This window comes from Ascidiella aspersa, chromosome 7 (assembly GCF_963924565.1).
Source record: "Ascidiella aspersa chromosome 7, kaAscAspe10.2, whole genome shotgun sequence".
Lineage (NCBI taxonomy): Eukaryota > Metazoa > Chordata > Ascidiacea > Phlebobranchia > Ascidiidae > Ascidiella > Ascidiella aspersa.
In genome coordinates this window covers 3,170,337-3,197,544 of record NC_139453.1, presented here as the reverse complement: position 1 = coordinate 3,197,544, position 27,208 = coordinate 3,170,337, and the positions used below count along the sequence as shown (strand labels likewise).

General features: G+C 37.6%; 1 protein-coding gene across 3 annotated transcripts in view; it reads left to right on the top strand.

Moving 5' to 3' along the window:
* The window catches only part of LOC146137288 (NACHT, LRR and PYD domains-containing protein 12-like), a 176,930-nt gene extending 150,284 nt beyond the window's left edge, over nt 1-26,646 (top strand). For all 3 annotated transcript variants that reach the window (XM_083394125.1, XM_083394123.1, XM_083394122.1), the window contains one exon: nt 24,973-26,646. In XM_083394125.1, coding sequence (XP_083250251.1) covers nt 24,973-25,122 — 150 coding nt within the window. In that variant the 3' untranslated portion in view covers nt 25,123-26,646. The remainder of the gene's footprint in view (nt 1-24,972) is intronic.
* The last annotated feature ends 562 nt before the right edge of the window (nt 26,647-27,208 follow it).

The following is a 27,208-nucleotide window of genomic DNA, read 5'->3' as shown; positions in this document are numbered from 1 at the left end:
ACGATAGTTCGTACAGGCTACTTGCGCCATCACTAATATCAAACAAAAAATCACGGTCGAGACATGTCAATAATAAATGTCTCTTAACATCTTCATTGGCTGCGATGCTCTTACAATACGATTCAAAAACTGGTAAAATCGATTTAAAATTGTCGCCTGATCTATAAAAAGGCGGTGGCAACGTAAAAGACATGCTGCATGTAGCGCTTCTCCCCTCGGCTGTAGAGTCCTAGCGTGCTCGCCATTTTGTTACGCTAAACTAATCCAGAACTCTACTTAACGGCCTGCCGACTGCTAAGCGCTGCAACGCGTGCCTTTTACTTGTATTAAAATAAGCGACAGTAAAATGCTAAAACACTGAAACAACGAAAAGCGGCCAACGCCTAAAAAGGTGACTTAAACGTTAATTCCCAGGGTTTTCTACAATGCAATGAACTCAAGCTAGACCCCAAACGCGACTGCCCACATTAGATTTCGTGTACCCATTCACTACAACCAGAGAAAAAAGGTGTGCGTGTCAAACGAGGTGCCAACCGAAAACGTGATAAGATAAGAAATAAAGCGTGAAAGGTGAGGTGCAAAAGTGGAAAAGCGATATAATTTATGTGAGTGAGAAAGAATATCAAGTCGATTTATCGCTGTGAGGTAACAGTTTTAGTGTTAAGTTATTTAAGTTGATAGTTTGCCTACTCAGGGTGTCTAGTCTTTTTCTGCTTCAAGAAGCGGTGTTTCAAATGAAGTACTCTTACTAGTTCAAGTTCAAAATTTTCGCCCCTCACATATTTTGGCTGCCTAAGACACTGACCACGGGCAAAACTCTCTAGCTAGGTATTGCAAAACCAAAATGTCACCATTTGTTTGCCATTTAACCTAATTTTGTGTTTTTCGTTATGACTGTAAAACTTTTTTGTAACGTTTTGTAACACATTTTTCTAAAACGTTCTTTGGCGCGTCAGTAGAGTTGTTTAAAACTAGAAGAGTGAATCCTTTTTATTCGTTTATCGCGGAAAGTTACACCTAATTGTTCGTACGTGAGTGGCAAGTTTGGACAAATGCCTGTCGCTGTGACGAAGTAATTACTGTGCTGCTTTATATGTATCCATCCAATATCCATGTAGTGAGGCGTCAGTGTTTTTCGGGCGGCAGGTCGATTGCTTGCCGATAAATCATTAAGTTTCATTCAAATGGCATTGGGCGAGAAACCAACGAAGAGATTTCGCAATTCCCTTAAGGGGCGTTAATTTGCAAAAGAAACATTCCATAGTAAAACGCATAAGGTGCGCTGTAAGGTTACTCAAGGTCATTTTAGGCCAATATTCAGCTAGAGTATGTCAAGTAATAGTGTTACGCCAAACTAATCCAGAACTCTACTTAACGGCCTGCCGACTGCCAAGCGCTGCAACGCGTGTCTTTTACTTGTATTAAAATAAGCGACAGTGAACTGCTAAAACACTGAAACAACGAAAAGCGGCCAACGCCTAAAAAGGTGACTTAAACGTTAATTCCCAGGGTTTTCTACAATGCAATGAACTCAAGCTAGACCCCAAACGCGACTGCCCACATTAGATTTCGTGTACCCATTCACTACAACCAGAGAAAAAAGGTGTGCGTGTCAAACGAGGTGCCAACCGAAAACGTGATAAGATAAGAAATAAAGCGCGAAAGGTGAGGTGCAAAAGTGGAAAAGCGATATAATTTATGTGAGTGAGAAAGAAAGGGAAAACGAAAACACGCGTACAAACGATAAAACAGAGAAACAATAACACACATAGAAACTATAAATAATCGGTGCAACAATAATAATTCATTATAACCGAAAAACCATAAATCATTTCGACGAATGTACTAACGTTTGCTTCGCTCAGTACAAAACAAAGCCGAATATAAACAAATACCTTCCCATCATCAAGCTTTGTAATCACTAAATATATTCACTTAAATTAAAATAAGTGATATGTTAAATTTTGGAGAAACTAAGTGCATTGATGCGTTGATTAATGGCTGTATTTCTTAATAACGTGGAGAAGTAAAACAAGAAAAACACGTAGAAACAATGCTAAATATTTTATAGCATGGGGGCCACGAGGGTTGGGAACCTTTTAAAGGGGGCCACGAAGCATAAAAGGTTGACAACCACTGATTTAAGGTATAAAGGCCATATTTAATTGCAATTTTACTAACTTAGAGATATACGATAAAATTCATCCACCGTTAGATCTATTTTTTAATCATATTTTATATATCAGGCTAGCATCAGGGGGACTCGAACTTTTATCGCGATCGATGTTTTTTTGCAATATTGTCGTTGTATTGTATGTCGTCACATACTTTTTTCGCTTGACTATTTTATTTGCGCTCGACATCACCGCCTTACAACTGTGGAGTAAATGCCCTCACAACACGTTTGTCAAAATCAGCTCGTGCACGAGCAATTTGTTATGTGCCCAATGAGAAAAGCCTCCTGAATTTACAGTTTAGCTCCAATTTAACCAATTAAACTCAATTTTTGTCGCGCTTCGCGTGACCGAACCAATCTTTAATATTTTCAAGTTTACTCAGTGATGTTTCATTATAAAAGGCCGAATTGCGTTTCGTAGGGGGGTGCAAGGCATAGGAAAATTACCAAAGGGGCGCGGCTGATAAAAGGTAAAGAGCCACTATTTTTAGACAACCAATAGGCAAAATAAGCTATAAACTATAATGCCGAAGAGGAAAACTCTGTTTACTGATGTTTACTGCTACGCCAGAAGTATCATTGTTTCAGAAAACGACGTATTAATTTCGAAGCTGAATGCATTACCTTTGGATATGGCACGTTTTTCTCAAACGTAACAATTCTACTTTCGTTTTACTTGCAGGAAAAAAATGTCCTCTTTTTGGGTGCTGAAAATATGGTAGCCCTATATTTACTGAGCTTGGATTTGTCATAGATTTAGATGAAAACTATACACTTGGGCTCGCTGTGTTGTTAGGTCATATACCACAATTCATCATTAGAAAAGTACAAACTGAAAAGACACAGAGACGCAAGCATTTTGAACACAAAAACAAGTCGAAATCCTTTTTCAAACATCAAACACGACATTTCGCTAAGCAAAAGCAAAAATTTGATCAATTAATGAAGGCATTCTCTTATTAACCTCTGTATGCATTACTGAAAATAGCCCATGTCCTTATGTCTCAAAGGCAGCCCATTTACTTTGGCAGAAACCGTTGTTAAACCGTGTTTAGAGGTAGCAGCGCAAGAGATTCATGGAAGAGCTAAAGATGTGGCCAAAGTGCAAAAGCTAGCATTGTCCGATAATACGATGCAAAGGAGATGTTCAATGATCGCTGCATCACTAAAAAATTGTTCTAGCCAAGCTTCGTCATGTGCCCTGCTTCGGGCTTCAATTAGATGAAACGACTGATATTACCAGTCAAGCTCAATTGATCGTTTATGTTCGCTTTCCAAACACAGAACGCAAGACAATTTTAGATCACTATCTGTTATGTCTTTCTACTGGCATAAACACTACTGCTTTAAGTATATTTTCAAAAGTAAACAATTACTTCTCCGAACATGCAGTAATGTGGTGCAAGTGCAAGGCTGTATTCACCGACGGCGCCAGGGCTATGGTCAAAGTGCGTAACGGGGTAGTTGCTCTCATAAAGCAAGTCACAACGGAGGTTGTATATATTTCAACAGTGGAGACATGACCACCGTGCTATCTAAACGCCACTATATCGAAACTAAAACAATCTGTCATTGCATTTCAAAGTGCATACTGTCAGGTCGCTTATAAATTTATTGTACGTTCAAATAATTCAGCATAGCTCGCTTTAAATGAAATAGCTTACAGCGCAGTAAAAACACGTGTTGCCAGTAAGGAGTACATCGTTGACTGGATTGCAGTACAATTCGGATACGACTAACGTCCAGGAAAAACGAATGCGTTGGGGATTAAAACTGGCCAGACCACAATACTAAAAACAAAATCGTATCGCGCTTTTAATAAACTTGTCAGCGAAATGGAAGATGACGGGCGTCTTGTTTATTATTCCAAAGTTAAGTGGCTCTCTCGTGGAAGAGTATTGGAAAGAGTGTGGAAACGGCGAGGGGAACTTGTTGTGTGGTTCAATGGACAAGACGACAATAGAACTAATTTGTTTCAAGATTTGTTTTGGCTAGATATGCTAGCTTATCTTGTTAAAATATTCGATATGCTTAATGAGCTCAATACAACTTTACAAGGAAAAGGAATTGATAAATTCAAAGCTACCTCCAAATCGCATCATTCAAGAAAAAGTTCAATGTTTGGAAAAATAAATTTCTAGTAACAACCTGAACAGTTTGAAAACCCTGCAGACCTTCGTGTCTGCATGTAAATGAAAAGAACAGAAAATAAGCTGGAGCGACGTATCATCAAGGCGGCGAGCTCTCATTTGCACACACTGCTCGAGAGGTTTGAAGCTTATTTTCCAAGTCATCAGGCAGCAAAAATAAAATCAGAACTGTGGATTTTGAACCCCTTTGGCGAACAGCAGCCTCCGGGAACTTTAGATCATATTCTTGAAAAAGGCTTACCATATGTTCTCTTTTAGGAGGATTTGTCTTCTTTTTTCAAAAAACGGTCCTCCGAGGACGCTCAAAAATGCCCAAATGTCCTTTTTTGTCATTTCGAGTTAGTTGCCTATACTTTCAACAGGACGTTAAGGCGAGACGTATTTATTTCCAAAAAAATACTGCAGCCATGAAACATGCTGAATTGCTTGTTTAAAAAGGTTTTACAACAAATTACCCTACTAGCCCTACCTTCTTAATTGTTATTGCAAACATTGCGTCAAAAGAATTGCAACGGAAGCTCACATGTAAAAACAGCTTCTCACATGTTTTGTGCCTTTTTTTGCTTTGTTTTTGTAACTTTTGCCTCCAACTACTAAGGAACTGAAAAACATCATCAAAGTCAAAGATAACAATTTTACTTTCGTTTTACTTGCCGTGAAAAACGTCGTTTAAAATCTCCCCACCTTAAAAACGATTTCTGTCAACAAGCGTTTTTGAATCGTGAAAAACACTCTGAATGCTTTTGTTCCCAATTGGGCTGAAATTTTCACAAATATTCAGCAGCAAACGAGTCATTAATCACGTGCATTAACGACTGCTAATTCTCTTTGTGTATAAATGGTCGTTGTTAATTAAGGTAAATCTATTGAAGCATAAGCTATCTATATCTATATCGGTAAAGGCTCACGGTTTCAATACACAAATTATTTCATTGTTATTTTACAAATAGGGGAAACTAAAGGGTGCAAACTTACTGTGCTTGTTTCGTGCGGATAAAACTTTTCCAAAAATAAAGTGCGGACAGTTCTTTTAAAGATTGAAAAGCGCTGCACTAGGAAACAGTCATTCGTTTTTCTGGCATGCGATACTGATGAGCCTGTATAGCACAGTTACCTTGGACATAATCTTTGTAGTTTTGCCATCAAAAATTTAAAATAACAATAAAAGAGAACTATTTTCTTATCTTAAAACCATCTTAAATTGGCTTTTAACTTTACACATTATATCTCTGTTTAATTACATTATTTATTTGGCCTTTTCTTCAAAGCTGTTTTAGGTAAAACGCAGTTTCAAAAGTAAAATAAATCAAATATATTTGTTGTTTTAAGTAAAATAAATGCTAAAAATGACCCGAAACTATTTGTGTTAAAATGTTATATCGCAATTAAATTAAAATTGAACATCAACGTATTTATGCAGGGTGAAAATGCACCTCAGCTTCCACCAGCAAACAACCAGCCAATCAATGTGCTACCTGTAAACATTGGTGATGTTTACGGTCATCAAGGTCCCATACAAAACCTCCAAGGCGACGTTCATATATATCGCCAGCTACAGGGACCTGGAGTGGCTTCCGACTCAACAGCGACCTCAACCGACAACGGTTGGTGATAACTTCGATTTAAAACTAATGGCCAAGTGTGGGTTGCGCTACAGCAGGGCTGAGTCGGAGTCGGACTCGGGACTCGAGTAAGACCACGTTAAACTACTATGAGTCCTGAGTCGGACGTGCGCATGCGCAGTACCATATTATAAAACTGAAATGGTTACCAACTGTAAATCGTAAAGGCGGAATAGCATATGTTGTATACTTTCCAACCACGTATTGTGGGTGGATGAATTATATGAACCCCTAAGTGGTTGCAGAATAACCACCATATTTAATTACGTAATGGGTGAAATAAAGGCTGTAGAGTCAGGGCTGGACTCGGGACGAAATCTCACATTTGACCGGAGTCGGACTCGGGTTTACTTTTTTGGCCGGAGTCGGACTCGGGTTATTTTTAACCGGCTCCGCAGCCCTGCACCACAGTAGTGATTTATTTGCGTGCATAAACGCGACTGTTTCTTAATAAGTTGCCTGTGATGGATTCCAAAAACAGTTTTGATCGTTTTTTTCTTAACATTAAAATCGGCTAGAATAGATCGATGCAGAGCAGTGTGCGTTGCCAGGTAATATTTCACCGTGGGACGAAATGACGTCACTCGGAAATACTTTTATGACTTATCATAAATACAAATAGATAAAACACAATCATCATACAACAGTTGTGAGGCCAAAATTATGATTCACATGTGGCTTTAAATCGCATTAGCAGCTGGACAGCAATGGTTGCGTTGTTTGGAATACAAAAATTAAAAAAAAAATCCCAATTTTAAACGATATAATAGTATCCCCATTTTAAACAATATAATAGTATCCCCATTTTAAACAATATAATAGTATCCCCATCTTAAACAATATAGTGGCATCCCCATTTTAAACAATATAGTGGCATCCCCTTTTCAAACAATATAATGGCATCCCCATTTTAATCTTTTTCCGGACAAAATAAGTGTTTTTTAACCGATTAGTGTCATTTTAAGGGTTTTTGCATTTACCTATAATTAACGGTAAAAAGTAAGTCATGGGGGAGGGGTATTCCCTTGTTTCATTTAAATTGTAATACGACGGCGTTAAATTAACCCCATAATGATGTTAATATCGTTTGCTAGAACGATTTCCAATATTGCTGATCCCAGTATGAGCCTTTTGCTTGTTAAAGAGTTCTTAAGTTGGAGATACATCAAAAGTGATTAGCGATTAGACAATAAATAAAACAGTGTAGGTAACTTTGTATAGGCCCTAAAGCAAAATCAGTTGCTGACAAAATAACACACATTAATTTTGTAAATAAAAAAGCGTTTATTAATATAAGCTTATCGTTTGCTCGCGATTCGCGTTGAAGTAAAATAAACACGAGGCGTTAACCATTTACTCACTGTTCGGTGGCTGGGATAAGCTAAGCGTGCAGAGCAAAATGTTACGCTAGTTTATCAAGGAAGTTGTACATTCATCCATATGTGTTAGTTAACTAACATCTTAAAACAAAATGGTGAACCAATTGAGTGCATTAATATTGCGGACAACATTTAACTTTTATTCGTTTTATTCCTGCCTTGGTAGCGTCCATCTTTAAAGAATAGTTCATACCTTTTCAGCAGCATCATGGCAAGAAAAGTCTCAGGAAGCAGCTGATAAGGTCATCGGGACTCTACCAAGCAACCCAGTTCCTCTTGACATCATTCGGGATTCGCAAGCACCTTTGGAGGAATTTGGTTTAAAAGGATTGAAGCAAATCAGAGACAACCAGGTCAACTCAACCACGCTTAAACTCAACCAACTATTTACTGCTGCAAAACAAGAAGCAATCAATGAAGCTAAAAGTAAGGAATTTAGAAATAAAGCAGCATATGACGATTACGTGGAGAGGCATGGCAATGTGGTCGGTATGACTGGAATAGCTGGAATTGGAAAAACTACTGCTACTATACAGACACTATCGAAGCTTGCAGATGAACTACCAGCAGATCAAAAGGGATATTGGCTTTTTAAATACCTAAAGACTTTAGATCTTAACAAAGAAATGGGTGTTCTACAATTGCTGTCATCCAACCCAAACTTGAAACACACAAAGGAAATGGATGATCAAATACTGGAAAGAATTTCCAAATCCAACAAGCTGTTTATCTTTCTGGATGGTTTGGACGAACCTAGGTTCAAGGATCTTGACATGGATGCTCCAGTGATCGGATTGTACGATCGCGCAACGCCGGTTGTCATTCTACAAAACCTACTTCGTGGCGACATTCTTCCAAATGCTCACAAGCTGCTTACTTCACGACCGGGAGCTTTTCTCAAGCTACACCCAAGTTGCAAGCCCCACTTTGTAGTCAAGGTAATCGGCTTCAACGAACGCTCTCAAGATTTGTATTTTCAACAAATTTGCCCAAAGCAAGAAGATTATGAGAAGGTCACCAAGTCACTTGATCAAAACCCACATGCAAAAGCTTTATGCTTTCTTCCTATATTTGCCAAAACCGTCGCTCCTTACATCATAAAGCATGGCACTAAATATGGCACTTTTACTCTCACAGATGTGTTTGCGGCTTTTGTGGCTGATTGCATTCGCTCGCCTAAGTTTAAGGAACATCCAAGAATTTTGCGCAAACTTTCAGACTTGGCTTTACACGGAATGCTCAACGACAAGATCATGTTCGACGAAGAAGTCTTTGATGAAGTCGGACTTAATTCTGAAGGAATGGAGGACTTTCTCAACATGCAAGTTTTCTCTAGCGACCTCAACCTTCGTATATTGGAAGGGGATAAAGTATTCTTCTTTATTCATTTGCTGTGGCAAGAATTTTTTACATCACTCAAGCTGTTGTTCGATACAGACCTGGCTACATTTTCTGGGCTGCTACAAAGCATGAAAAGTAATACGTGGGAAATGGTTCTTCGGTTTCTTTTCGGGTTGCTAAACACGGGACTTCACCGTAAGCTAAAGCCTATTTTTAAAATCTCTTCCACCGATGTTGACAGCAAGAAACGTTTGCTGAAAGGCCTGATTGATTCGCTTGGATCTCAACTTTTATCAAACGATGACGAAAGCTTTAACTCCAATTTGTTTAGGCTTTGCAGTTTGGCGCAGGAATCAAACGATAAAGAAATCACCGCGAAAGTGGCCGATTCCCTCCCTGGAGAGCTTCATATAACGGGTGGAACGATCCTTCCCAGTGAAGTGTCAAGTCTCTGCCACGTGCTTCGAGCAACACAAAGAGAGCTGGTCATCAGTATCGGGGAAACTTACAACACAGTCACATTTACCGGCAACGGTTTAGAAATGTTGATGGAGACAATGGCGAGAACCAAACACAAGGTTTGTGAAGTTTTACTGTTGTTTTCAGTTTTAATTTTTATACACTATTTTCAAATAAATGCAACAAAGCAGCGGTAAACGCTAAACGAACCCTGCACCGTTTTGAAGCCACACAACATTTAACTTTCTGAAGCAGGAGTCGGTAACCTTTTTTAGTCGCGGACCTGACCCAAATTTAAAAAGGGCTCGGCGAGCCGTAATAAATATAAACTTAAAATTTTAGTAAAATGTTGAGTTTTGAGCGTTTCATTATAACAACTGTTAATCAGTGGCGACCTAGTTTTTTTTTAGTTGAAAATCAGCTTTTATCTAACACTAGACGAAATACTCGGCGTTTCCCAGGTTAAATAGAATATTTACCAGTTAATCTTACTGGTTGAAAAATAATTACACCTACAATAACCATCATAATGTACGAAGTCTACCTGAATTTAATCTGGTTAAACAAAATGAAACAATCCATCCTATTTTGGCTCTTTATTACTATTGCACATTACGTTGTACCATGTTAAACTGACAGCCTCATGTTATAGCCTATAATTATGGAATCAACAAATAACCCGAAAGTTATGTTACGGATAGCGTATAAAGTTCTTAAGAGGCATAAATAATGCAAACATATTTTTGTAATGTCATAACAAATTTGCTTATGCCTAAACGTTTGTACTGCGTGTCACTAAATAGAAAATTCAAATCATGTCATATCGTATGTCTAAAATCAGTTAACCTAATGCTTTTCCACAGTCAGAGTAACACCCCACACCCTGTGTGAAAGCGGTATTAATAGAATGTCGTGTTTAATTATATGACTTATCTGCGTGGCTCTAAAGATCTAATTCTTTGTCTCCGTTATTTCCCAATACTTTTTCAATTTGTTTAACACAATCTAAAGACTAAAAATTAACGTAGGCCTGTAACCTAAAAAGCAGTATCTGAAATTTTGTGTCTGAAATAGGTCACTAAAGAAAAGTCGCGAACGCGCTGTGGCCGTATAATTACTAATTCACGTGTTACCAGCATAGTATAAGCTTTCTAAAGCCGCATAATATAGCCGATGATTTAAAAAAATATTGGGGTATTTAACATCAAACCAAAATGCAACGGTGTGTGTTTGTTTTAATTGAGGTACTAAACACACAGGGACGCCGGAGAGGGGGGGGGGGGGAAGCGCCCCTCGTGTCCTTTGCCAAGTGGGGCAAGAGGGGGGCAAAAGTGCCCTTTTCATAAAAAATGATATATTGCTTTCACAACGTTAAATACTATGCGACGGAAATCATAAAGGGTCTAGGGAGTGAGCTACGGAATAATGCAAAAAAAATCGTAAAATGACATCCTTGACATTTGTTAAAACATTTTTGGTACCATTTCAAGCCAATCTAGAGGGCGTGGCTGCAAAAATTTTGCCGGGGGAATACCCCCGCACCCCCCAATATTTCGGCTCGCTACGCTCGCTTGCGGTCTATGTTGCCCTTACCAAAAAAGTCGCCACCCTTGCCCTGCAATCGCTCCAGCGTCCCTGTAAACACACAAACTTGGCTAAACACGTCTCGCATATATTTCTTAACGAAAACCTGTGAAATTAGACTTTTACGTGGTTAAACAAACTGCAAAAAGCTATAAACGTTTGCACTGCGTGTCACTAAATAGAACTTTAATTATTAGGTCATATCGTGTGTCTAAAATTTGTTAACCTAATGCTTCCCCACAATCAGAGTAACACCCCACAGACTGTGTAAAAGCGGTATTAATGTGAAAGCGGAATGGCGTGTTTAACTTTGTGACATATCTGCGTGGCTTTAGAGATCTAATGCTTTGTTGCCGTAAATTTCCAGTAAATTGTTTATTTGGTGTAAACAAGGTAAAGATGAAAAATTAACTTATAACCTAAAAATCAGTTTTGTGTCTGAAATAGGTCACAAAAAATCACTAATTCACGTGTTACCAACATTGTATAAGCTGGCTGAAGCCGTATATTATAGCCGATAATTACAAAAAAATTGCGGTATTTACAACAAACAAATTGCAACGTTGTGTGTTTTTTTAAATGGAGCTACTAAACACGACTCGCATATTTTACCTAACGAAAACCCGTGACATATATCGATGGAAAATCGCTTAAAAAGTAGTAGCAGCATTTATTCAAATTGGCGAAATTCAAGCAAATACGTAAAACCCATACTGCGTCCAACGAAAGAAAATCCTCTTTTAAAAGTAAATTTGCTTAAAGTTCAAACCGCTACAATAAACGCAATATAAACTTTTCCACATGAAACTTTATTTTTACCAAGGCAATGTACTTAACGCAGGTTATTGCCTTATAAATGTGTGAAAAGGTTTAACCCGTTTCGTCATAAGGTTCTGCAAGTCGCACGCCCGCTCTTTCAAGTTAACATGCAACGAATGTTGTGTGATGTTTTTGAAATGGTATAAAAATTACTCACCCGTGACCGGTTCGCGACGGCGTTCGCTTGAGATGCGAGACTTTCTCTCATAGAAAGAAAAACATTTTTTTTCTGTCTGGGAGCACACGAGTTTCTTTCTATTTTACCGACTTGCGAGGCGACTCGATTAAGAGGAGCAATAGGAGCCATACGTTTCTCTGTCTGTTTCCCTAAAACGCGAACATGCTGACCAACAAACTTTTCCATTTTATATATTAGATTTGAAAAAAGGACGGTAAAGCGTTTGCGCCAAGCGCGAAGAAAAGCTATTGTGCAAATATTTGATGTTCCCCGGGGGTAGCGAAAGGACGTGAGGTTCATCGAGTGTGCTGCCGCCGATAAACATAGTCTAATCATAACCAACAATAAAAGTGAAAAAAAAGATATGCGGAAAATTTAATCGTTAATCTATGATGTAATTTGAATAGGATATGATGTAATTTAAATAGAACCGTTAAAATGTCGATATAGTTTATTTTTATATTTAAACCACACAAGAACTATAGTGTGCAGCACCATAAAATACAATCAGACATACTAAGATAGCGTAACGTTCATTGTTGATAGTACTAGTTTATGTACTTCGCATTTTGGCCGAAAAAAATGCGCAAAACGTGCGCAAAATTTTTACATTTATGTAGTTAAAATAGACAACAAATTCTGGCAACGGCCTTTTGCCAAGTTGTAAAAGAGGTGGAGGGCCGGGTGAATTATATTGGCGGGGTTGCCGAACCCTGCTCTTCAAAGGTACTTTAAACTTCTATCACCGCATGATGACAGTAGAGTGTCCCCGAGTTTTTTGACATTTACCAACGCGGTTTGTACAACTTTGTTGCGTAATAACATGCGCGACTTTAATTGAGTCTATTTAGCTAAAAACGCAAAACGCATTTTTTTTATTTTTTTTATTTTATACACTAATATTTTTCTGTTTTATTTTCTCATATAACCCTCTTAATTGGCGCGACAAATTACGTTTTTCAGTTTGTTATTGGACATTAGTGTTTGGGATGTTATACTCCGCACTCCCCAAACTCTTCGTAGTCACTGTCTTCCCTACAGCGTTAAACGCTTCCACCTCCAGCAAGTATTTAAGTTTTTTAATTCAGTATCCAGATTTTATTATTTCGTTGATGATACTAACTGGAAACGTTTTAACGCGAGTTTCGTGTTTAATGAGGAGATAATTAATTTACAAATACAAAAACGAAGTTTTAAATAAAACAAAGTTCAAGCAAGCGAATTTTAGGATCAATAACTACAGTTTGAGTTTAAAACTGTTCGCATCTCATGCTTTAACAATGTGCGTACTTTATAGCCGAGTAACTAGGAATTTTAGTAAAATTGTTTTAGGCGCATAAATATTATGGCATTTTAACTTTAGGAACGATTCAATTAATTACAGTTTACAATAAAACGTCATATTGACCCGCATTTTTGCTGCAGCGACTTTACTTACACTTTTTAAAGCACGTCATTGACTAAAGGTAGCCAACAATGGCGGACGAGGCAAACTTATCGGCGCATAAGTTTGAGAACCTCATCTATCTGGGACAGCGCACCCACCAACATATCTTGTTGTTATTTTGTAGATGGAGCTTGTAAGTGTGACAACAACTGGATCACGTGACTTCACTGCCTTGTCCACCTGCATCCATAAGATAAACCACCTGGTGTTGCGCAATACGAAGGATCTGTCCGGTTTCGAAGTTCTTACTGAAGCAATCGCACGCAGAGAAACACCTGTAAGTAAACTTAGTACAACAATTGACATGGTTATGTCATAATGGTCATTATTGCGATGAGGCGGGCGCGATTATCCAAGCACACTATCGACAGTCAAGCGGATAGGGGAAGTCCCATGGGTGAAACGGGGACGTGTGAAACTGATAAGGGGCATCCCCGTGGGTCAACCATTGCACAGGGGAAAGCCCCAACAAGCATGGGTAGTGTTTGGGATGTTCGTAGTCACCATCCAGATTTTATTATTTCGTTGATGAAACTAACTGGAAACGTTTAAACGCAAGTTTCGTGTTTAATGAGGAGATAATTAATTTACAAATACAAAAGAAAAGTTTTAAATAAAACAAAGTTCAAGCAAGCGCATTTTTAGGAGCAATAACTACAGTTTGAGTTTAAAACTGTTCGGATCTCATGCCTTAACAATGTGCGCACTCTATAGCTGAGTTAATAGGAATTTTAGTAAAATTGTTTCAGGCGCATAAATATTATGGCATTTCAACTTTAGGAACGATTCAATTAATTACAGTTTACAATAAAACGTCATATTAACCCGCATTTTTTCTTCAGCGACTTTGCTTACACTTTTTAAAGCACGTGATTGACTAAAGGTAGCCAACAATGGCGGGCGAGGCAAACTGATCGGCGCATAAGTTTCAGAACCTCATCTATCTGGGACAGCGCACAGTCCAACATATCTTGTTGTTATTTTGTAGATGGATGAAGTAAGTGTGACGACAACTGGATCACGTGACTTCGTTGCCTTGTCCACCTGCGTCCATAAGATAAACCGCCTGGAGTTGCACAATAGAATCGATCTGTCCGGTTTCGAAGTTCTTACTGAAGCAATCGCAAGCAGAGAAACACCTGTAAGTTAACTTACGTGCAACAATTGGCATGGTTATGTCATAATGGTCATTATTGCAATGAGGCGGGCGCGATTCTCCAATCACACTATCGACAGTCAAGCGGATAGGGGAAGTCCCATGGGTGAAACGGGGACGTGTGAAATAGATAAGGGGCATCCCCGTGTGTCAACCATTGCACAGGGGAAAGCCCCAACAAGCATGGGTAGTGTTTGGGATGTTCGTAGTCACCATCCAGATTTTATTATTTCGTTGATGATACTAACTGGAAACGTTTAAACGCAAGTTTCGTGTTTAATGAGGGATAATTTTTTGTACCAATAAAAAGCAATTTAAAAAACAAAAAAAAACACAATAGAAGCAAACGAATTTCAGGTACATTAAACCACCGTTCGAGTTTTAAAACTGTAATTAGGAATTTTAGCAAAATAATTTTGAGCGCATAAATATATGGAATTTTAACTTTTACAACGACTCAATTAAGTACAGTTTAAAATAAAACGTTATAAGAGCGATCTATCCGGTTTCGAGGTTCTTATTGAAGCAATCGCACGCAAAGAAACCCCTGGAAGTCTTACGTGTAACAAGTGACAATTCCATGGTTTTGTAATTGCCGCCATTATAATTCGCCTAATTGTTAAGTCTATTGACTTTCAACTTAATTTCATTAAAAAATTAATTTTGTTTCTCCGTCATTCAGCGAATCTGATGATTTGTGTCCAGTATGTTTACGAAGCCATGAAAGATACATACACATTTACTTGTCAATTCAACTGAATAAAAACGACATTTTTGGAAAGACAATTTGTGACGTTTTATGCAGATTTCACATTCCGTTACATAATACTCGATATTCGAACACGGTTCAAAAATCTGGAAAATCAAATTTTGTAAAATGACTGAACTGAATTATGAAATTCTTCGGTATATTTAGTCACTCCGAATATTACCGATTTCATTATCCCACCACCTGGTACAACACTCGACTGTCTTTCACCTAAGGATGCCCGAAACAGCGGATTCGAACCGATATCAAGCTAAATAAGTCAAGTTCTTTCTCGTAATGTTTTCCGGGTTAATCGGCACGAAATGATTTAGCAATGGTAAACTAAGTCTATATTTTAATATGTTTCCTTGAAGAAATATATTTTAAATATAGAAATTATTGCGTAACTCAGACTATAATGATGAATCACGTGCCGTGTACGTTTGATGTGTTTATTTCTTTAGAGCAATTGGTCGCGCAAATATTTATCGAGTAGAATCTAAAATTAACATTTACGACGTTTTCCGGTTTTTAATCCATTTGACCTCTGTCTGTATTTAGCTGTTTAAATAGGTTTTATCAGTAAGATTAAAACCTCGTTAACACAGCAAACTATATTTTGTGTAGATGGAAGAATTATTCGTGACACAGTTGGGGTCACGTGAGTTGCGTTGCCTGGCAACAAGTGCAAGCAACTTCAACAACCTGAGGTTGTTTGATTGCGACACTGCTGGGTCAAATCTGCAAGCTCTAACTGACGCCATCTCAAGCAGAAACCATCCCGTATGTTTATGTTAGTTGTGATAAGTAAATACGTTAGCATTAACCGCACATGCGTGGGCCTCGACATAAATTAGGGGGATGAGGGGCAAAAAATATTTTTTACGAATTGTTTATATTAAACATACCGAGACATGTAGGTTTATCCTTAATACATCAGTGAGAGTATAATACACGCTTCCATACAACTAAAGTCGGCACTTGTTTGCAAAAAAATGAAAGTCGGCACTTGTTTGCAAAAAATTACCCTCTCTGATTTTGTCTAGTTAATAATTCAAACTGTTCTAACAGCCTTGTGCATATTGATAGATGTTTAAAACGGTCTACAAACAAACACTCAAAAATGTCAGCCGAAGAGGGGTTGGCCACCCGGGGCAAGGACTTTTGACAATTAATTGGAAGCAATCTGTAAACCACAAACGTTCCAAAAACTGATTGTTTATTCGGATACACACTATTTGCGCGTTCAGTTTTCACAATTAGGCTTATTTGCACCAATATCTGGATTTTTGTGCAAACGTTTGTAACACGACAAATAAGAAAAATTCAGTTTCGACAGCGGCTTTTGCTTTCACACAGACAATGCTATATTCATTAAACACATTCGGTAGTGGCATGTTTTTCAGGCAAATATGTTGACTTATTTCGGTACTTCAGTATTACGACAATAATACAAATTTTTAGCAAATTATTATTCTACCTAGGAAATTTAATTTTGTGTCATAGACACAGCAGTTTCTTGTTTATTCCATAATGCTCCAGATGTTCAGCATGGGCGCCCGCAGGGGGGCAAGGGGGGGCACTTGCCCCCCCCCCCCTGGAATTCAAAATGTGATTATTAGTATTATTTGTAAGTGTAATGTGTATTACTTATGAAAGTTAAAAATAATATACACTATCCATTGCCCCCAGTGGCGTATCCAGAGGTGGCGGGAGTTCTAACCACCCCTTTTTGTAAGTGATATTATCGTTTTTGGTTCGTTTTTGTCATGGTTTAACAAACTGTTCGAAGCGGCGTGCTTTTTAAGTAATTGGGTCACGCGTCTTAATCTAATGCGAAGCCAAAATCGAGTGCAAAACGCCGTTTTTCGTCTTTAGTTTGGTCGACCGTAAACGCTGGATAGTTTTTCTCTTTCGTTATTTGTTTAGGTCAGTGGTTCTCAACCTTTTTTCTTTCGTGTCCCATTTACCTTGCAAAAACATTCTGTGGCCCAGAAAAAAACTTTAAAATAGGTTTAGAACAAAACACAGCAGAATATATTTCAAAACAGATTGTTTAATCAACCGTGCATTAGTGAGATACTTGCGGCTGAACAATAAATTTACATTCCTTTTTAATACCTCCCAAACCATTATTCCTTTAAAATGAAATAAAATGACACAAATGAAACTAAATCTAGCTTTTTAAATTGGTATGTGGCCAACCTCAAATGTTCTTATGGCCCCACTGGTTGAGAAGCGCTGGTTTAGGTTGACTGATTAGCAAGTGTGTATTCGACAATTGACAACGCTAGTCAAACTTTAAATGAAACAGATTCCTAAAAGGAGGTATAATGGTGACTGTCCTGCGCGTTTTAAAGTATAAATTTTTAAGTAATGATAGTTAACGCAAAATTATGCTCTTCAAGCATACTCTAAGACCACGTGCTAAGTGTGCAATGGACACGACTTATTTCCCCTCAACCTCAGCTTGTAATTTAGCTGACTTGGCACACAGTTCGGCGCAGATGTTGCGCAATCGTGGCATAATAACACCCGGTAAAAACGATCTTCGTTTAGTATTGCACGTGGTGAAAGGATTGCTTGTAATTTAGCGCTAGTTCCGTTCATGGAACTTGAAAACTGCGCTGCTGATAGTCGAATTATGTATGATTCTACCACAATTAAACACACATATTTCACGGTCTTGGTTTGTTTTTTTGCCCGAAGTTAACGATTGTACACCGTGGTTTCGCAGCTGGCGCCTGACAGGATTGTCGACGACGCACATGCTCGCTTTTGCTGAACGTATTATGCGCCCTACAGCGGATACAGCTTACGATTGACTGTGAAGTTCCGTCGTTAAGTCATAGACAGCAACTGCCAAAGCCAATCGATGTAGCGCTGTTTGCTGAGTATCAAAGTTTAACACTAAAGCTTTCATTTACGGATAAACCTTAAAAATAAAAAAATAAAACTTTTTAAAGTTAGACCGCAATGTTATTGTTAATAGTTTTGCTATTTTCATTTAATGCCAGTTTAATTCGTATAGCTTCAGTCTATCGCCAAGTGAATGGATAAGAAATACAAATAAATTTAGGCGAGGGTTTACGTTAAAATACGAACGCCGGGTTCTTTCTGCATCTTATTTGTGTGATTTTGCAAAACCTAGGTAGAAATAATTAACCTGTTGTGCATTTTTTGAAAACTCGTACACGGATGTAATGACCTGGGGCCTGGCTTATTTTAGTGATTAAACGAAAAATAACAATTCATTTAATAATTTTAAGTTGCTAGAGTTCACTAAAACGTCCCATAAAATTATTTTGTCCAACATTGCCCCAATAGGTAATATATATCCCAGAGTTGTCACCTGACCTATTAATATATATCCCAGAGTTGTCACCTGACCTATTGATCGGAGGAAAGCGAGTCTTTGTGATTTTACGTATTTGTTGCTTGACCTATTACACAATCTTAGTATGCGGCCTGCCAAATTGTTTGTTTTTGCTTGTTGTGGCCCTTGCACCATTTAAATTTGCACAGGCCTGGTTTAAACTCATCTTCCTTGTACAATTACACTGTGCACATCAAGTTTCGAGTTTTTTTCGATTTAGCATTTTAAACGAATTGCTCTGTAAAAAACAACACAAAGGCTAGATAGTTAGTTATGCGAAAGTTAAGCAGAGCATTTAACACTATAGGTTGTTTAAATTGAAATATTAATATAACTCTAATATTTTAAAACTAGTTTACTGCTTTAACCTTAATTTCCCTTAAGTTAAGCTCTCTGAATTTAATTTCTCTTCTACAGTTAATATTTACAAAAATTACTCTTGATCAAGTGCATTTTTGGCGATGGTCAATCCTAGCACACCCAAATATAATTAAATTAATGTGGTTCAAGTTACCGGTTCTATATTCGTAGATGTTGTGTGGGTTTATAGGGTAGGCAAATCTACCAATTAACCTTTTTTATTGTCACAGTTGGAGAAACTGCATCTAAGTTCCAACAAGATGGATTCATGTGGTTTGAGTTACCTGGCAACAAGTGTACACAACATAAACCAGCTGAGGTTGAGGTATTGCGAAATCGCTGGTTCCGATCTGCAACCTCTAACTGACGCCATATCACGAATGGGTCGACCTGTAAGTGTGTGTTGTTGGAATGAAAGGTGTGTTAAATATTGGAATTGCATTGAGGTGGATAAACCAGGCAACCGGCATTGCGTATAAAATTTACTAACTGAACCACTGTCTGGTGTACAAAAGATTTTTCCGTAAACACAATTTTTATGTCACCAAAAGTAAGCAATTACTGGCAGGGGCAAATGCGGGATTTTTGTTTGAGGGGGCATTAAAAAATGCAGGTATGATGTCACAATGTTACGTCAAATCGTGACGTCACAAAACATAGCGTTACGCCAAAACGTGACTAATTTTTTTAAGAGGGAAAAGCACTAACGTGAAAAATACTTTTGTATAGTTAATGTTCCCAAACTTTAATTTTCGAGGGTGTGATAAGACGCACGGCGCCCATGGATAAACCGGTTTTCAAGTGGGCTAAGACATACTAGAAACATAACTTAAATTCGCGGGTATTGCGAAATGTCTTTGTAAACTTTAATTTTCGAGGGTGCGATAAGACGCACGGCGCCCATAGATAACCGGTTTTCAAGTGGGCTAACACATACTAGAAACATAACTTAGATTCACGAGTAGGCAAATCTACCAATTAACCGTTTTTTATTGTCACAGTTGGAGAAACTGAATCTAAGTGGCAACAAGATGGATTCATGTGGTTTGAGTTGCCTGGCAACAACTGTACACAACATCAACCAGCTGGAATTACGGGCTTGCAAAATCGCTGGTTCCGATCTGCAACCACTAACTGACGCCATATCACGAATGGGTCGACATGTAAGTGTGTGTTGTTGGAATGAAGGTTGTGTTGAATATTGGAATTGCATTGAGGTGGATAAAACAGGCAACGGCATTGCGTATAAAATTTACTAACTGAACCACTGTCTCATGTACAAAATATTTTTGGTAGACGGAATTTTTATGTCATCAAAAGTAAGTAATTACTATCAGGGGCAAATGCGGGATTTTTGTTTGAGGAGGCAATAAAAAATGCAGGTATGATGTCACAAAGTTACGTCAAATCGTGACGTCACAAAACATAGCGTTACGCCAAAACGTGACTAATTTTTTAATAAGAAAAAGCACTAACGTGAAAAATGTCTTTGTATATTTAATGTTCCCAAACTTTAATTTTCGAGGGTGTGATAAGACGCACGGCGCCCATGGATAAACCGGTTTTCAAGTTAGCTAACACATACTAGAAACATAACTTAGATACGCGGGTATTGCAAAATGTGTTTGCATTCAATGCGAAATGTGTTTGCATCCAATGTTTGCATTCACTTCGTTACAATAGGCAAAATACAGTTTGGGGGGAGCCATGGCCACGTGACCACTCTCCCATGAATCTACCCCTGATTACTGGCCTCTAAAATACACCTGACCTGGGTATATTTATTGTGATAACGCTTCTTCTCAATGGACCTTTATTAACTAGACATCGATTTTTGATTGGGTTTACTTATACATTCAATTTACCAACCACAGCTTTTTACAATTATTAGCTCGATAAACATGTTGCTGATAAAATTATTGCACCCCAAAAAAAGATCCTACTTTTGCGCAAAGAATATTTCTGAAATTTGGTAGCGACATTTAGTGTTTTTTTATTTGATTTAGCGCTGATCTTGCATAGCTCGGTTGTTTGAATGACTGTCCCGGTATGGCCGAGGTCATTAGTTCGAATCTCACCGCAGGCAATTTTTACTTGCCTTGCTTGCACGGACGTCCTTGCAAGACCAACGAATACGTTTAGACATTCTCAATAAATAACATTAAGCGGTTGTTATTTTTTCAAACGGTAGGCCTAGGTCGTGGAGATATTTATTTTCGTACAATTAGTGCAGCATCATACTTAGACTACAATTCAAATTGTTTGCCCAAAATTGATGCAATAATATTTTAAAATTAGACCCCAATACTATTGTTATTAGATTTACATTTTTTATTTAATGCCAGTTTAATTCGTATAGCTTCAGTCTATCGCCAAGTGAATGGATAAGAAATACGAATAAATTTAAGCGAGAGGGTTTACATTAAAAAACAAACGCCGGGTTCTTTCTGCATTTTATTTGTGTGATTTTGCAAAACCTAGGTAGATATAATTAACCTGTTGCGCATTTTTTAAAAACTCGTACACGGATGTAATGACCTGGGGCCTGGCTTTTTTTAGCGGATTTAACAAAAAAATAACAATTCATTTAATAATTTTAAGTCGCTAGAGTTCACTAAAACGTTCCATCAAATTATTTTGTCCATCATTGCCCCAATAGGTAATGTATAACCCAGAGTTGTTACCTGACCTATTGATCGGAGGAAAGCGAGTCTTTGCGATTTTACGTATTTGTTGCTTGACCTATTATGCAACCTTAGTATGCGGCCTGCGAAATAGTTTTTTTTTTTGCTTGTGGTGGCCCTTGCACAATTTTAATTTGTACAGGCCTGGTTTAAACTCATCTTCCTTGTACAATTACACTGTGCACATTAAGTTTTGAGTTTTTTGATTTGGCATTTTAAACGTGTTGCTTTGTAAAAACAAAATAGCTAGGTATGCGAGAGTTAAGCGAATATTTAAAACTACCAGTTGGTTAAGGCAAAATATTGACTTAGCTCTAAAATTTTGAAATTAGTTTACTGCTTTAATAACCTTGATTTTGGTTAAGTTGAGCTCGCTGAAATTTATTTGTTTCACTACAGTTAATAATTAAAACAAAATACTCTTGACAATGTCCATTATGGGCTATGGGTCAATCCTTGCACACCCAAATATAATTCAATTAATGCGGTTCGAGTCACCGGTTCTATATTCGTAGATGTTGTGTGGGTTTATAGAGTAGGCAAATCTACCAATTTATTATTGTTACAGTTGGAGAAACTGAATCTAAGTCGCAACATGCTTGGTTCACGTGGTGTGAGTTGCCTGGCAACAACTGTACACAACACCAACCAGCTGGAATTGAGGAGATGCAAATTCGCTGGTTCTGATCTACAACCTCTAACTGACGCCATATCACGAATGGATCGACCTGTAAGTGTGTGTTTATGGAATGAAGGGTGTGTTGAATATTGGAATGACATTGAGGTGGATAAACCAGGCAACAGCACTGCGTATAAGATTTGGTAACTCAGCCACTGTCTGTTGGACAAAATATTTTTGGTAAACGGCTTTTTTATGTCACCATTATTAAAGCAATTGAATTAAATCGTCCGTCACGAGTAACGGACATAGCGTTTCGTCAAAACGTGACTATTTTTTTAAGACGGAAAAGCACTAGCGTGAAAAAAATCATTAGTATAGTTTAAGTTTCCCAAACTTTAATGTTCTATGTTGCGATATGACGCGGATAATTTGGTACATAATTTGGTAGCAACATTTTTAACTTAAAAGGCATTTAACTTTAATAATGCAGTTGGTCGGTTTTTACAGTATTTTTTGCCCTTTACTCAATTGATCATTCAGATCACATTAAGCGCATCTAATTTATTAGCACAACTATGAGTAATCTTATTCGTTAAGCCTTGTATGCAAACAAATGTGCAGGCTTCTATTGTTTATGGCTCTGTGAACTGAAAGACAGGTCACATCATTGTGCTTAAAATGTTTGGTGGTTAAAATTGGAAGTCAATTTAGTCAATTTTCGCCGATGGATAAACCGGTTTTCAAGTGGGCTAAGACATACAAGAAACATACTTTAGATTCGCGGGTATTGCGAAATATTTTTTCTTTCACGTAGATACAATAGGAAAAAACAAGGTTGAGGAGAGCCATGGCCAAGTGTTTCATCAAGCTTATGTAGATTTAATTGAGCGGGTGTAGAAAACGCGTAGCCTGAAGTAATGACCCGGGGTCTGGTTTATTTTAGACGCATGTTCACTTTACACAAATTGTGGATTTAATGAAAAATGACAATATTTACAACCACTATAGGCATTCAATAAATTTTCAGCTGCTATAGTTAACCAATGTACCAAAAAATTTATTATTTTTTTCCACAATGGTCCCAATAGATTTTATACATCCCAGAGTTTTTCCTGACCTATTACGAATAGCAGTTTTATTGGTGTAAGTTGCGAATATGTTTACTAAAAGCTTGCTTTGAAGATTCATTGTTTAATTTGGTAAAACCTGTATGCAGCCTAACACGTGCTTGTATCTTACATTATGCTGTGCTTATGTAGATGAGGAAGTTGGAGCTGTACCGCAACAAGTTGGGATCGCAAGGACTCGCTTTCCTCCGAACTTGTGCCCACAATGTACAAGAGCTGGAGTTAGAACTATGCGGCATCGGTGAAGCTGATGTGGATTCTCTGCGCAAGGTAGGCACTCAGAATTTGGGAATATGTTGCCGGTGCAACGTTGCGACACTAGTGACGTCAGTGTTTAAGATGTGTGACGTCAGTATGCTTCCTGTTGCATCGAATGTACAAATTTAGTGGAAGAAACAGGTCGATATTCGCAAAATACCCATTTCCAGCTTGATGGTAGTTAGTGGCGTCAGTATGCTTCCTGTTGCTTAAAATGTACAACTTAAGTTGAAGAAACAATATGAGGATATTTGCGAAATAATCAACCTAAGCTTGATGGTAGTTAGTGGCGTTCAGGCGAATAATTTGTGAAGTAAGGCGCTTGGAGGTCTGACCTTTTTGCGATCGAATGCATTCGCTTGTTTCTCGCTGAGATCAAGTTTGCTTGGATCTGTCCAGGCCCGACTGAACTAAGAAGCAGAAATAAAAGCAGGAAAAGCTAAACACAAAGCTTCGGGTTCAGAACGAAACAGCCTGGCTCGACTCTGGCGAGTAACGAGTAGAGCGAGTTGCGCAATAACGAATCCGCGCGTACTCGGTTAATTATATATGACTTTACTTCTATAATGCCGTTTAATCAATTTTTATAACGTGGCAAATGCGATTTAAATAGGCGCATGTTCTAAGTTCAAATGTGATAATTTATTTTTTAGTCTGACGGACACCTAATGTTGTTACAGTGATACGCGTATATCCGCTATAGCAAGTTTTACTTTTATAGATAACGGACCAAACCAACAATACGAGTAGTCAATGTACCGAGGTAATCACAACATTTTTGCGCATTTACATATCCTGCATTTTTGTCGCCAAAAGAAACTCTCAAGTAGTTTGTTAAGCACTTAAAAAGAACACAGATTGTGTTTTACAGTCTCCACTACGTCCTTATATTTTATACTTTCGAAGTAGTAATTTTTGCAAACGATTATAATCGATTCACGTCTTAACAAATTTGCCTTCACAGTTATATCAAGAAAAGCAAGCCTCCGGTAAAGCGAAATCAATACCAGAACCAGAAGCAAGTCAAAGCTAAGAAACATACAGTGAACAAGATTTGGACGTTGAGACGGATCATGTAAGAACATTTCAACGTAAAAGTACCAATACATGCTTCTTACTGGACATACAAATGTTGTGTGAACACAAGAAACCCCAGTTATAGTGGCAAACAATAGCAAAAAATAAATATACTCAGTGTAACTATCTTTACGTTTTAGTGATCATGTAAATTTGAACTCTTGTGTAAGCCAGTTTGCCGACAAACAATATTCTCTTTTAATAGCATTTTTATACACAAGGTGTGAATCAATTTTTTTAATTTATCAAAAATAGAGTTTTAAACTATTTGGCGGTAAATATTGTATTTGTTTATAACTGGCGTGTTTTGTGACAAAATCGTTTTATAAAGACAAAGTAATGACTCCATTCCAATTCTTACAATAAAATATAAATGAATAACTGACTGAAAATTTATAAACTTCAACAGGGATCAACACAGAGGTCAACACAGAGGTCAAAACAAGGATCAACACAGGGATCATCGCAGATGTCAACACAGGGGTCAGCGCAAAGGACAAAAAAGAGGTCAGCAGAGGACTCAAAAGAAGAATGGGAAGAAAAGAAAGCTCGTTACTGATTTGCAAAAATTCTTGGAACTCTAACTTCGCTTCACATTAACTGTAACGGAGTTATTTTTAATCCAACAAAATTATTTGGATTGCAGCTAAGGTATCACCGTTTTAATGCTTCCATATTTTCTTACACCGGGTTTAATTCAATGACTATTGGAATTTTTGTGAAACAGCGCGTTCAACTTATTTATCGTTCTGAGTCAAGCTTGGAACTTTTCTTTTAAAAACAGTATAACTGTTGTCCCAAAGCCTCCCTGTTCTTTAGATATAGCTTCTGATTTTTACCACTGTTGCTTGCTGTGTATCAAAACTAACTTTTTTATTAAAATTGTTTGCGCCATGGCCGCAAATTCTGTTACCTCGCACATAGATATAAAATAATATTTAGTTGTGCTCACCTCTCTAGCTCCCCTAGTATTTCTGTAGTCACCCTTCATTTAAAGGGCAACTTCGTCTCATTTACATCTAACTGAAACCTACTCAGTCATAACGCCTAATTGACTGTTTAAATCAAAAAAACTAATGCTTAAGCTCAATAGAAACTTACTTTCGGGCGTAAAACGATCGCAATAAACACTGGTATAATAATTACATAATATTTACAACATCAGAATAAAGCATTCCGAATGATAATCTGACAATCGCCACGTTATAACGCTATATTGCAACACTAATATACACCACTAGTTATTTTACTAATGGGCACCAGAGCACAGATATGAGAGACCTGTTGTTACCGACCATCTCCACTACAGTGGTTCTTGACCGTCGGTTAACTATGTTTTCCACTAGGTCTATCAACCCTGTTAAACCCTACTCCTTGAAAATTGTTCATTATTGACTCGCCTAGTTGTCTCAGTAAAGAATTGTGCCTTCGAAATTTTAATTACCGGTCCTTGAAAAGATTTTACTATTTTTAAGTCCTCCAGTTACGTTAAGAGCCACCATCAGTTAAGGTTAAGAGCCACCACTCTATAGTGCAATGCTTCTCAAACTTTTAAAGTTTGCGAAACACTTCAAATCAAAACCAAACATCGCGGCACACTTTTTACGAAACAACATTGTTATTACTTGACAACCTATTTTCATACACGACAAGACAATAGGTAAATATTAATCAAGACAAAAGGTAAAAACACATAAATTTTCGTCTGCTGCACATTCAATTTGTTAAATTGTTTTGCTTGAAACACGATGTATCGGTGACCTGACCAATCAGTCCGGGAACTTTGTTTCTAACTTTTTAATTAATAATTGTTTCCACTAACTTTTTAATTAATAATGATCTGTTTAGCTTGTCTTATATGAGTTCTCGCGCGTGCACACATAAAACTATTTTCATTTAATTCATTGCTGCATTTTTAAGTCGTGATTTTTCGATGAAAGGTATTATTTGCTTTTCACGAAGTGATGTTTTATATTTGCATTTTCAGTTATGCCCTCATTGCGTCTTATTAATGATTTTGCTTTTGAACCGACCTCGTCGTTCTTGCTTTTTTAATTATGAAATACAAACATCAAATGTGTTACATTTTTTCCGATCAAATAAATCGTGGTGGACTGTTTTAATAGTTACAGGCTTTACATGAAAACCCAACCTGAAATGCTGGTTGCTTAGAAATTCTTCTTGTTTTGAAATTACTAAATGATGTGGTAGACCTAAGTTAAGCTACTGTCGTCAGCCATTTATAATAATCCACATTAAACGTAGGCCTCTATACTTTACACGTGGTTTTATAGGGAACTAACGTTCTGACTTACGCATATTAAATGCAAGATTTTATGCAAAGCATGTTCAAGAACCACAATTAAAAGGCGAATCTCTGCAATGTTTTCGTGTCACAAATAACTGCGAACACACACAAAAATCACCAGTTTGCCTTGCCACGAGACAAACTTACCCTACTGTATGCACGTTGAACAGCTGCCCAAAAGTTGCCAGGCCTCAGAACGACAACATTGGTATATAAAACTTATAAGTACAACATTAGAGCCACAGAACGACAACACTTGCGCATAAAAACCTATATTACTACAACATTAGAACCATAGAACGACAACACTTGCGCATAAAAACCTATATTACTACAA